The following is a 12,708-nucleotide window of genomic DNA, read 5'->3' as shown; positions in this document are numbered from 1 at the left end:
ATGGATTTCCTCCTGCTCCATCACTCTGCAGTAGACGCTGACGGTGAGCACGGCGCCGGCGGCCGCGCCGCCGAGCGGGAAGCTGAGCGCCTTGCCGCCGAACCTCGGGTTGGAGCTCTCCGCCGCGGCGATCTCGGTGAGGTCGACGGGGAAGGAGCCCAGGTCGCCGCCGCCGCCGCCGCCGCCCCTCGCCGAGTCCACGAGCGCCGCCCACACGGCGAAGCTCCGCAGCGTGGCGCCGCCGGCGCTGAAGTAGTTGAGGAACACCTCGTCGAACGCCGCGGCGCCGTGCGCCACCCGCGCGGGCGCCGTGTGCTCCCCCTCGCCGACCTTGCCCCGCCACCCGACCACCACGCCGCGCCCCTCCACGGCGGGCGGCAGGCCGGTGACGTGCTGCACCTGGAGGCACACCACGCACCGCGCCCGCCGCGGCCGGCCGAGGCCGGCCAGCGAGCCGAGCAGCCTGCACTTCCACTGGCGCCGTCCCAGCCCGCCGCGGCCGCCCTCGCCGCCGTCCCTGTGCAGCAGGTTGAGCTCCTCCGCCACAAGGGAGGAGGAGCCATGGTGCTGTGGCTTGCCCACCATGATCTCGATCAACCAATCAGAAGCCAAGCTAGCTATCTGCTCACCCAGCTTCAGCTTCACCTATAGCTAATTAGATCACTGAGTTTGAGCTTCAGCTAGCTAATTATAGTGGAGTTGATCAGAGAAAGAGAGCTTGGTGTATCTAGGAGATGAATGTTTATGAGATGAGGAGTAATTAATACACTCTCTGATTTTTTTTAGTTGACACAATTAACTTTTGGATAAGATGAAAGATCAAACGTGATCGAAATGCCAATGGCGGCAATTAAAAAAACGGGAGGGAGTATCTAATACTAATATAGTTACAAGGGAGGTGATGATTTGGGTAGCATGGCATGTGCAGTGGCTAGCTTGATTGATATGATGGGATCTGTGAAGGAAGGATATATGGAGGGGAGCCCTAATGTGGAAAGGGAGGACCACTGTTAGGGTTTTGCACCATTGTTTAGCTCTCATGTGTTACTTGAACAGGAGGGATGGATGTAGTTGTGGAGTGCAAAGCTTTAGGATGAAGGATTGCTAGCTAGCTACCTAGCTTGTAATGAAAAAGATGGCCTATGCTTCTAGATCTGTTAGTTCTCATCATCTAGCAAGCAGTGATCTGGATTGGTTAATTAATCATGATACATAGAAATTGCATATGCCCTGGCACATGACAATATAGACGTACAAGACACATACACACCACACTCACACACGTATGAGTGCACCCTATTACCCCAACACATGCCCAAAGAGACAAAATTTGGCGACAAATCTCTAGCATAAAAAAAATCCGATTGGAAATGCACCTATGCATGCATAAAATTTGTGGGTATCGATATTTAAATTTTGTTGGGTGAAGTCATGTATCTTCGATTACCCCACTATACACCGTAAACTGGTGCTTGCTCAATCCTTGCACATTTTATCCAAGTTTCAGAAAAGTTCTTGGCACACCACCTCATACATTGTACCCACACCGAATCACCATTGGTGTATCGGACCACATACATGTAATTGCTAATTACTCTATCCTTTATATATTGAAAGATATTTTTGTTATATCTAGATTCATCCATTGATTAATATGTATAGTTTATATATGTGTATAGAATTATTAATATCTATATAAATCTATGTAAGACTGAAAAGCTTTACATCGTGGTGGAATGCAGGAAGTAACTTTATGTTCCTTTTTGAAGAGATTAAGAATGGTGTGAGAAACAATTATGATTGGTTGAGATGAACATGTAGATCAAGAAGTTGCTACTACTATATCTATTTCATAATATAAAACTCTCTAGCATTACCTATATTTATATAATGAACGTAGACATATATATAAACAATATATCTTGATTAATGGATAATCTAGGCATAGCTAAAAAGACTTATAATATGAAACGGAGGAGTATATTTTAAGGCAATTTAATTTGAATACTAGATGTAGCTATATTCACAGCGCGAATAGCTAGTAACATGATCCATAGCAATGATGTACTCCATCCGTCCTAAAATAAATCAATTTTTCACTTTTTACCTATAATTTTTTACTCTTTATTTTATTTAAATTTTTTTGCAATTGATATTTTTGTTTTTATTAGATGATAAATCATAAAAAGTACTTTACGTGTGACTAATTTTTTTCTAATTTCCTAAAAATTTTTCAAATAAGACGGATGGTCAAACGCTAGGCACAAAAATCGAATAATTAGTTTTTTTAGGACAGAGTGCGTAGAATGTCGTTTGTGTTGTACATGGTAGTTGGACAACTTTACGGATGATCTCGACTGACTACTGGTAGTGTAAAGTAATTTCAGATAAATGTAATGGTTGATTTCCTACTGAATGTACTAATTAAGATATGGAGTATAATTTTTGCTTGCTACTAAATACTATATAATTCTACACTCAAACCAAGTCAAAACATTGGTATGAGTGTACCTAGCTATGATCCCAACATCAAGACGTACAGTGCAGGTGTGTGCATGCAAATAGGGTGCTAATTAATATGAAATCAACAAGTAATTAATCTCCTCCTCCCTAGAACTGGACCCCCTATTAATCCCTTTGAAAACGTCAAATCAAACAAGGAAAAGATGAAACTGCGCGCAGGTGCATGAGAAGAGGAAAGAATTGGCTAAGTCCAAGGATTGGGCTAGATGAACCTTCAAGCTAGGGCATGAGCTGTGTACATACTCCATGGCAAAAACAATTTGGGGGTAGCCTTGGCCCTTGTGACAATTGTCAGTTGTCATGTAACTTGGCTGCTTTACTTAATTGACACCTACTCCACTCTACTTAATTAGTCACCATCACCATCACCAATATGGGTTATAGCAGGACCACACAAGGAGCTAGATTACTGGGTATTATTTTGGATTAGTTCTGCAAAGTTCTTGTGCTAATCTCCCTCACTTTCTGCATGGCACATGTACTTTGTTCCCTCCAGATAGGTATATCTCTAGCTAGCAGTGCCCCCAAATTAAACGTGCTAGACAGTATATATGTGGCTGTGAATTACCAGATGTTATTAGGTTGATGGAGTAAAAGAAGCCCAAGCCTTTTAAGGCTTCAGATTGTAAGGATACTGGAGAAACTGAATAAAACCCAACGAAAATAATGTGAAATTCACATGTTAATTTCAAAGAAACCTATACATTTTAATTATCCCCTAGTCGTCAAAATTGAAGCTAACACATATATGGTGCCACCACTTCCACAACTTAGCTTGCTTATAGGAATATTACCGCAACTTTTGTTCTTTATAACAAGTACGGTTTCCTGAAACGAAGTTTGGCATGGCTAAACGCTATCCTAACATGGTTAAACATGGCTAAGGCTCGACCTAATTCTAACACCTACAACCACTCCTAGAATTTACAGCTAATCAAAGTATCGAACAGTGCAGATTCTTATTGCTCATTCGGTTTAGAGTAATTTCAACCCATACAAACAAGAAAAGTGGAGCAACAGAAATATGTACACATAAATACTAATTTATAGAATTCAATGCTAATGTTTCTTTGTTTTCTGTCTACCACTTGTATGAAAGGAAATTTCCTTTGGTTTCTCTGTATTTTATTTTATATAAAACCAAACTATGTACGCTCCTAAGAATTATTTCTTAGATTTTTTTCTTTTTAGTCCAACACAAATGAGAGCTCTTATTAGTCTCAATAGCTATTAAATTCACAAATACACCGAACATCTTTTCACTTCTGCTTATGCTCGTAATCCATAAATGACGCTAAGTTAGCGAAGGCACAGCAAACTCTAGTCAATGGAAACAATCCCAACTTTTAGAATTTTAACCTTGCTTAAGAGCAGTTACAATAGCAGGCTATAAGTCAGTTATAAGCATGTTTTAAAGAGATAAGAGAGGAGAGAGAAGAGAGGTGGGCTACTAATTTGTAGCCAGTCAGTTATAAGCATGTTTTAAAAAGATAAGAGAGGAGAGAGAAGAGAGATGGGCTACTAATTTGTAGCCAGCTGCACACGGGTTCTAAGAAAAAATGTGTATATGACATGGGGACCATATATTGATGTTTTGTATGTAACTATTGTATGAATTAGCTATTAAATTAGCTATAGATGAATTGAAGCTAGCAGTTGGCTATACTGTTAAACTTGCTCTAAAGCTTCGAAGTGCAGGTCGATCGTCCGTCCGTTTCCCGATATGGGAAGGCGCATTCATACACACGTACTACATTGGCAACTACCCGATCGAATCGAAGATCCTGATGCGATATATATGGACGGATCGATGCAACTCATGCATCCGAAGCTGTGCTATAGTACTGCATGTTTGCGTGCTTTTGTTCAGTTCCATTGCTAATTAAGGGGCTACTTACTGATTATTGTCGGTTAATTAATGATGTCAAGTGTCTTTAATGTGTTTAGCACCCAGGCTAATTAAGCTACTCCTCGTCTATAAGAGTATCCACAACTGAAAGTAAATATTAAGAAAGCCGGTGAAATTAAACGAAGAAAACTTACAATTAGGAAAGAAAAAAGTACCTAAAGTTTTTTAGTGACGAAAGTTTGTAGTTGATTTAAAACATAGGTTTAAATAAATATAAAAAAGTAGTAAAATATAATAAATTGTAGATGTTAAAAGTTGTTATATTTTAGGACGAAAGGAGCACCTAAAGCATCGACTTTGATTTGGCCAATGAAGTGTACACCACATGACATGAGGCCTGTGCTGTGCCCGGACGCGCGCAGGCAAGTTGAACGCATTGACAGACGAGTAAACGAGTCACCTTTGCATTGGCTTTTGAGACTCGATCGTACTATATGCAGAAGTGGTAAATTCATGCTTGCTTGGAAAGAATTAAGATGGATCGATCCATCCATCGATCTAATCATGCACACGTACGTACGGTCCAAGACGCACAAGAACTTTACACGAAGATCTATATATAGTTGTAGTGCTGTTACGTACTCCTCCATTCTAAAATAAACAAACTTTAGGTTTAGGTTTACATGTTCAAACGTTCGACTATCCGTCTTACTTAAAAATTTAAAAAAAATAATCACATGTAAAGTGCTATTTATAATTTATAATCTAATAAACATAAAAATATTAATTCTAAAAAATTTCAAATGAGACAAATAATCTAATATTATAGGTAAAAAATAAAAAAAATGATTTGTTTTGGGACGGAGGGAGGGAGTATACAATCGCCTACGTGATCAGACTTACTGCTGATGAGGAGCTAGTAGGCACACCTGGCTGGTCTAGCTAGCTAGCTAGGGCTGCTGATGAGGATTAGACGTACTACCTCCGTCTCATAATAATCTCATTTTTTATTTTTTCATGTCCAACATTTGATCATTCGTCTTATTTGAAAAATTTGTACAAAAACTTAAAAAAATTAATCATGTATAAAATACTATTTATATTTTATCATCTAGTAACAATAAAAATATTAATCGCAAAAAATTTCAAATAAGACGAATGATCAAATGTTAGACACGGGAAAACAAAAAATGAGGTTATTACGGGATGGAGGTAGTACCGTACTATTGCATATTTTTGAAAATATGAACATTTCTAGTTTATTCAAAGAAGATTATGGTTAAAAAAATAAAAAAAATAATACCGATATCCATAAATAAGGAATGTATAAGGGTATGTGACAATAAAAATAGGAAAACTTTTAAATGTGAAGTGATCGATTGAATTAATAAGTAGGGTTTTTTGCTTGCACGTTTTCCAATATGTATATGTTGCAAAAAAAATCCTATATATAAGTTGATCATCCTATTATATATGGGTATGTGACAATAAAATAGGAAAACTATTTTGGAATGGAGGGGTACTTTTAACCGTTTGCTACCTTGTCATAAAAGTACGTATACATTACATTAAAAAACACATGTATGTAGTGTTAATACCGACTGTAGGAATGTTGGCGTGGTTCAACCAATTTACCTGTATTTTTATTTAAAGTCCTCTACTTGCTAGTATATATTGTGCCATGTACCTTGATTAATTGCTTTTGTTTGGTCCTGTTGGATTTAATGCAGAAAAAGAAATGTCCTTAGCGAGGCCCAGCCCAACAGTATCGATTGGGTAATGGGCCTGTTAGAGGATTCGGTGAGGGCCCAAATAAATAGCCCACGACAAAGGGGACCTTCGGGCACCGACATAGATAGTAGCTTCAGCACGCACCTGGAGAGTATAAAATTCTAAGAAATGGCTGATGAGAAGGCTAGCTACGATCTAAAAAACCATTCTAAAAAGACGAGGTTTTAGCTTTTAACTTCTAGTTTATTTTCAATTCTATAATTGTTGATTTTAGAATCTAAGTACTGTATATAATTATATATGAGAAGCCGTAACTGTGATAAGCTCCCCAAGTCCATACATCTTAGCCTGGTCGGTCGGCCACTGCCAATGACAAAATCAAGCTCTACATCTTGCATTCTTACTGCTCTCGACTCGGTTACGATGATGCCAATTTTACGGTGACATACAAACAAACAACGGGTGACGGGCAAATGATTTGTTTACTGAAAGCTATACCAAAAGAACGTACTTTTAAAAACTGGCGCGGATAATCCACAAATAACTCTGACCAAGTAATCCGTTTGGAACAGGATTATGCAAGACATGGCAACATTAGCTGATTGAACACCAGCTCTCAGCTAACTATACTGTAAAAAAAAGTTCTATGTTTTACATTATAAGATGATCTGACTCTATTAATGAGATCTATATGGTATACATAAATTAAAAAATCTTATAATATAAAATGGACGAAGTATCAAACATTATCTCGATGATCAACAATCGATTGATGGCAATAACAAAAACGAGCAATCTTTTTAGCACGGGAGCATATGATTCGACCATTTTTGGGTTATACAAGCCGAGAGGACTAGGGATATGTATATTACACAGGATGCAATCGGGATTCAGATCGATGCATGTTTACAAAAACTGAATCCATCAGTTGGCTCAGATTTTAAGTCGTCCATTTTACCTTTATCAGACTGCTAGTGTCCACCAGCTTCAGCAAGGACTTCTGGGCAAGCTCAGACACTCAACTGTCTGAAACCGTCTCTTCAGATGATGCACCGGTATCACTCGTTCCAGCGGCACCGAGAGGTCCCGCCATGGCAGCAGCTCTCTGGTTTAGATCCAAGGCGCCATCGCCGGTCTGGAACAGTTTCTTGCTGATGGTGCGCCACTCTCCCTTCCTCTTGGGAGCACGCTTCAGTGATCCATCAGGAAGAACATGTGGCTTCATATCATTCAGTCGGTCTACTGCAGAATGACCTGGTGCCTTAATGCTCGGCCACAGCTCTGCGTCAACCCGGCTTACGCCTGGCATCTCAGAGTCCTTCGTAAGCCACTCAGGAAGATTGTTGATTGGCTCCTGGTTTATGGGAAGGAACTGAGCCACCCTCTCAGATGGATCTTGGCACCAAACTGCCTTGTTGTCATAGTATGACTTGGGAAGCTTGGACACCCTCCTGCGCTTGCTAGAACTTCTCCCATATGGGGAGGAAGATACAGGGAAGCCTCCTAGAGACAAATTCCTTGGTCCATTGTCGGTTGGATGAAGGTTTAACATGCCCAGGTTTGATAAGTGATGTTGCCCTCTCTCTGAGGTTCGGGCACTCCGAAGAAACATGTCACCTAATGAAAGGTCAGTTGGAGCAGAAAGAAATGGTGACTTCGAGCATCCAGACCAAGAACTGTTTCCAACATAATCTTCCTGTATGTGTGAAGGAGGCGGAGGGCATTGAGCAGATGATCTAATCGATTGAAGGAAATCCGCACCCAGAAGGTGTCTTTGCTCCTTGTCCCATTGCTTTGCAAGATCCTCAGCATTTCTTGAATTAGAAAACCGTAGCCGTCTATCCCTCAACATTGCGTTCCAGTTATTTGTTCCGTACCTCCTAACTCCAATCCAAAGAAAATCCAATTCTTCTTCTGACCACGGAACCAAGTGCCTTTTGTAGGAGTATTTTCCAAGCCTTTCTTTCAGAAAATGGGATCCACTGGAGGTGCCTCCACGAAACAACTTATTGTGCCTGAGGGCAGATACATTGTTGTCTGGGAAATTATCCAATCTGAGATCTAAATTGAATTCAGGAACCTTGTCCAATATTCTGAACTTCAGTTCTGATGGCATGCTACTTGGTTCCTTGAAATTACCAGCATTCCATGATGATGATGGGGCTGGATCGAAAAAATTTGAGTAAGACTTATGCATGGTTGAGGTTCCTTCGTGATGATGTTGTTTACCATGCATAGCATCCTTCTCCTTTGTAAAAAATAACCTTTCAACTGGGTGGGGCATTTGCTTTTGTTCATGAACATATTGGTCCTGTCAGTAGTGGGAAAAAAATGCTTGAGATAGTATAAAACACAAATGTCAGCTGACTTATCTAATGAAGCATATGTAAGTATTTTCTTAATTATACATGTATCAGCAAAACAATTGTTTCTGAAATAAAGAGCACATTGAGTACAGTTTACTGAACTAGAACAAGTGTAAAGAAAAAGAACATCCACACCTTCTAAAATGAATGGTACAACAATATACAAAGTACTTCACTGCAAAAACCAAGTCCTTTAAAATAAGAAGATGAGGAGTGTGGACTATGGACCATGCCAAAATATGAGACAATACTTCATTAAATATAGGCTAATATTCTCATTCTGACCTGATCTTGCAGTTTGTAAACTGATGTCCCGTCCAAATTGACAAGACTCTCTTGTGGTAATTCAGCACAATGTAGATTTAAATTGATCTGCTCCAAAGAAAGACTACTTTTATTTTTCTCCTGGACCAACTGATCAAGGACCTCTGATTTTTCCTGCTCTTTGCCCCTCTCATCACTATCATCATCCAAGACAATAATTGGAATATTTTTTGTCAAACCCTGAGACTCTAAAAGATCAGCTGCCTCAGATCTATTGGCAGGTTTCGACAAATCAACATTTATCTTTTTCCTTGGTGACTGTAGAGAACTAGTCTCCCTATTACCATGTTCATCCCCCTTCACTTCGATAACTTTTTGTACTTCAATAGCATCTGCTGTTGTTCTGTTTGAGTCCTCCACTCTTGCATCTAGCTCACTGACTTCTTGCACTCTGATAAACTCAGATACGGGTGTACCATCTTCTGGGGTTGAACTTTGGTTTGCATCTTTAGCAGGCTGCGAGGGAACCATATGATGTATTGCTGATTTTGGTATATGTGGACTACAAAAGGATCATTAATTAGTTTCGAGCTCATGGGTTGATCATCAAAGCAAATAGCACTATCTTACCTTTTTTGTTCAAGCAAGTGTTCAGCAATTACAGATTGCCCCGTGCTTGTTCCCGCTATAGTCACCTGTAAATGAATTCCTTTTCCTCAGTATTAAATAGAAGCATAGTTATTTTGAATGCTCTATTGTGGTAAAAATGCAAAAGCACAAATCAGCGAACACATAAACTATCAGGAGGATAACATCATTGTGTATAACGCAATGCAAGCGATAGAGAAAATGAAGTTATAATGGCACAAATTGGATTTTATTTGGAGTTTATAAAAGAAAAGACATGAATCTAGAATATGGTGCATAGGCAAACCATATGAGATTCAAGTTGAAGTTACAAGTGCAGTGTTGGAAGTGCCTAGCCATCATGCTGTGCATTATTTTCTGACACTGGTATGTGCAGTTGCGATAATATAACACAAAGCCACATAGCAATGAACAAGTAAAATAAAAGGATAGGCTTAACAACATGTTTGTCAGTTAGCAGTACTATTGTTGTACAAGTACATGAGAAGAGATCATGAGGGAGAAAATACCTTATCTTCAACATCCAAAGTGCTGCCACCAGTTTGTTTGAACATAGGTGCACCATTCAGTGGTGTACTCCGGGGGGTGCATGTTAGTGTTGAGCAATGTTTGTCATTATTTATTGAATAACTTCCTGCTGCAGGCTCCTCCAAACCAATTTTGTTTTTAACTCGCCTACGAAATGTAAGCAGAGGACTAAATCTACTCTTCGATTTACTAGGTTCGGTAGTATTACTTGGTTGCAGTTGACAATTTACTCCCACAGAAGCAGAGGCATTAGAATCTTCTGCCTGATTAATTGTCCTGCCAGCATGCACACAACTGGAAACAAGACTCTGATTATTTGTGCCATCTGTGCGTTCTAATTTATTATCACCTTCTTCCCCAATTGAAGTATGGGTGGAACATATATCAGGCTGTTCTTTTTGAGATAATGATTCACATGAAGTAAGTTCTGCTCGCTCTTGGCCTGAAGCATGTGCACTTTGTTTAGGTGATTCTTCTTTGATGACCTGTTGCACTGAATCAGATACATCCTCTTGCTTTGTAGAAGTTGACTGCCATACAGATTAGAAGAATAAGATATGAATAAACTTAGATCAAATTATGAATACCAAAAGAAAAAAGTACATGGCATTGAACTTTAGCGCACCACAGTGAATACAGAACAAACTTTTAGTACAGCATTGATCTTGACCACACAGCAGGTTCAAAACAAAACTATACCATGATTTCATCACATAATTTTGTATTATAAGGTACGATAGATTAAAGTCCTTAAAAAACATAAGTAATGACATTTATAGATACAAGTATTTACATCACATTGTACTGAAGAAACCTATATCATGGCAGTTTCATGCGTCCCTTGTGGAAGTGGGGGCATATCAGTAGTAGTTATGTACGCCATCTTTAGGAATTTAACAGAATAACATCAAATGGTAACATAGATAGTAAAGGTGGCAAGTCAAGGTTGCTCACAAAATTATCTCCATGTAAAATGTCATTATCAGCACCAACCCCATATTTTGGGGTTAAATTGCTGACAGGTACACTACTGGAAGCGCCAGAAGACTTGAGAGTTGTGCCATCAGCTGAATATACATGAGATGTAACACGCTTCCTTTTGTAGGTTATCATGAACTTGCTGGTCATCCCTGAAAGAGCCAATGTAATAAAAAAAAATCAAGCTGTATATATTGTATTTTTCCTCCAAAAGAGCTTTATATAATGTATAGGGTATGTGCAAAGAAACAACTGGGCAACTGTGAGTAAAGCTCCACCAAAGATACGAAATAGGTGAAGCCAAGGGAAGAGAAACAGCTTACGGTGCAAGCATGAAATTTCACAATTTTTAGATCCCTAAGCAGTACGATAATCAACTATGTCAAGTGTACTTAAACAAAGCCTACACAAAAGAACAAGATGATGATAACAACACACTCTCTAACTTTCTATAATCACAAGATGATAGAGCTGACTATCTTCATCAATGGATCGAACTTAAGTGAAAGAGTAAGAAACTCAATTAACTCTTCCATTCAATACAGATGAACACCTTGGTAGATAGCCAATCCCATTCAGAATGTGAGGCCCATCTCTCTAATAGGAAATTTAACCCCCAGTACCCACCCATTCATCAACCCTAAACAGATAACCCTCATACACTCATGAGCTGAAGGCATTGAACCGTGGAATTCCCCATACCATTTCCCCCTCGGTTAAGCATCGGAATTAATATCTCACACGCCCCCCCCCCCCCCCTCTTTGCAACCATCACCCTCGCATAGTCATACACCCGCAATTCCGCATACCAACTCCGAGCTCCAAATCAGCATGCATGAGCAAAGTTCCACGCAAAAAAAAAAAACAAAAACACATGCAACCATACCACCACTCCCCTCCCTCCCAAACCGACGCCTTCCCCAGCAAGGCTCCTCTTCCCCCTTTCCCCTCGCTTGAAGAAACCAAACCAAACGAAGCAACCTACAAGCGGACGAGGAATCGAAGCTAGAACAGACCAGCCTGTGGGAGGAGGGAAACCATTACCTCGATTCCGCGCGGCGGCGACGAATTTGGGATAATCTAGAAAGAATTTGGGAGAGAGAATGTCTCCCTTCTTCGTCTTCTTCACCTAATTTTGCTTTTTTTTAAAAAATTAATATTGATATTATTCTAGTTTATTATAAAGGGGGAAGAGAAGGAATGGGGAGTGCGGTGTGCCTACCTGCCATCTGTTTATATTGCTGCCATGTGAGGGATTGGACGGAAATGCCCCTGCAAATTATGGGTTAATGATGCGTTCAGAAGGTTCTAAGCGAGTGCGTCTCAAAAAAAAAAAAGGTTCTAAGTGAGGGTATTTTGGGGAATTAGGTGTGGACTGGGACGCTTTAAGAGCAGTGGGGCAGGGGTGTCAGGTGGCATTTGGGACTGTGCTGCTTCCCGGGTTTCCCGTGCTCCTCCACATGAATTCAACATCAACTCGGGTTCACTTTCGAAACCAATCACAAACAAAAACAACTTTCAAAACTAGTCCATACCCAACAAAACAACTTTTTAAAAAGAGAGAGTCTAAAAAGTGCACGAAGGATAGAAAACGATGGAATGTAAAACTGCAAAAGGATATTGAGAAATGTTCAAAATGACCACACTACTTCCAGACTCAGAAAATTGCAAGTATTTGGACCGAATGTTGTAGACTGTTCTTTCATCGAACGACAGAAATCCTCTCCAGGTGGTGACACCACCAAGCCAACCACCAGAGAAAATTACTGTATTTGCTGTCCGCATAATAAGACGAGAAAAAACAGGAGCTCAAAAATGCGC

General features: G+C 39.9%; 1 protein-coding gene across 1 annotated transcript; it reads right to left on the bottom strand.

Moving 5' to 3' along the window:
* Positions 1-6,798: 6,798 nt before the first annotated feature.
* On the bottom strand, positions 6,799-12,076 carry LOC102718989. Its single transcript, XM_006648053.2, has 6 exons — positions 11,932-12,076; positions 10,864-11,039; positions 9,891-10,439; positions 9,364-9,428; positions 8,755-9,295; positions 6,799-8,414 (listed from the first exon to the last, which is right to left on the bottom strand). The coding sequence occupies exons 2-6, from the start codon at positions 11,035-11,037 to the stop codon at positions 7,122-7,124; spliced, it is 2,622 nt and encodes an 873-aa protein (XP_006648116.1). The 5' UTR covers positions 11,038-11,039; positions 11,932-12,076; the 3' UTR covers positions 6,799-7,121.
* Positions 12,077-12,708: the final 632 nt, after the last annotated feature.

Source organism: Oryza brachyantha, chromosome 2 (genome assembly GCF_000231095.2).
Source record: "Oryza brachyantha chromosome 2, ObraRS2, whole genome shotgun sequence".
In the NCBI taxonomy this organism is placed as follows: domain Eukaryota; kingdom Viridiplantae; phylum Streptophyta; class Magnoliopsida; order Poales; family Poaceae; genus Oryza; species Oryza brachyantha.
This window is presented reverse-complemented; position numbering and strand designations above follow the sequence as displayed.

Coding starts and splice junctions, on each gene's coding strand:
- LOC102718989 (XM_006648053.2), bottom strand. CDS start 11,037: ATGACCAGCAAGTTCATGATAACCTACAAAAGGAAGCGTGTTACATCT. Junction 10,440..10,863: donor TTTTACATGGAGATAATTTT/GTGAGCAACCTT, acceptor TCTGTATGGCAG/TCAACTTCTACAAAGCAAGA. Junction 9,429..9,890: donor CTTTGGATGTTGAAGATAAG/GTATTTTCTCCC, acceptor ATTCATTTACAG/GTGACTATAGCGGGAACAAG.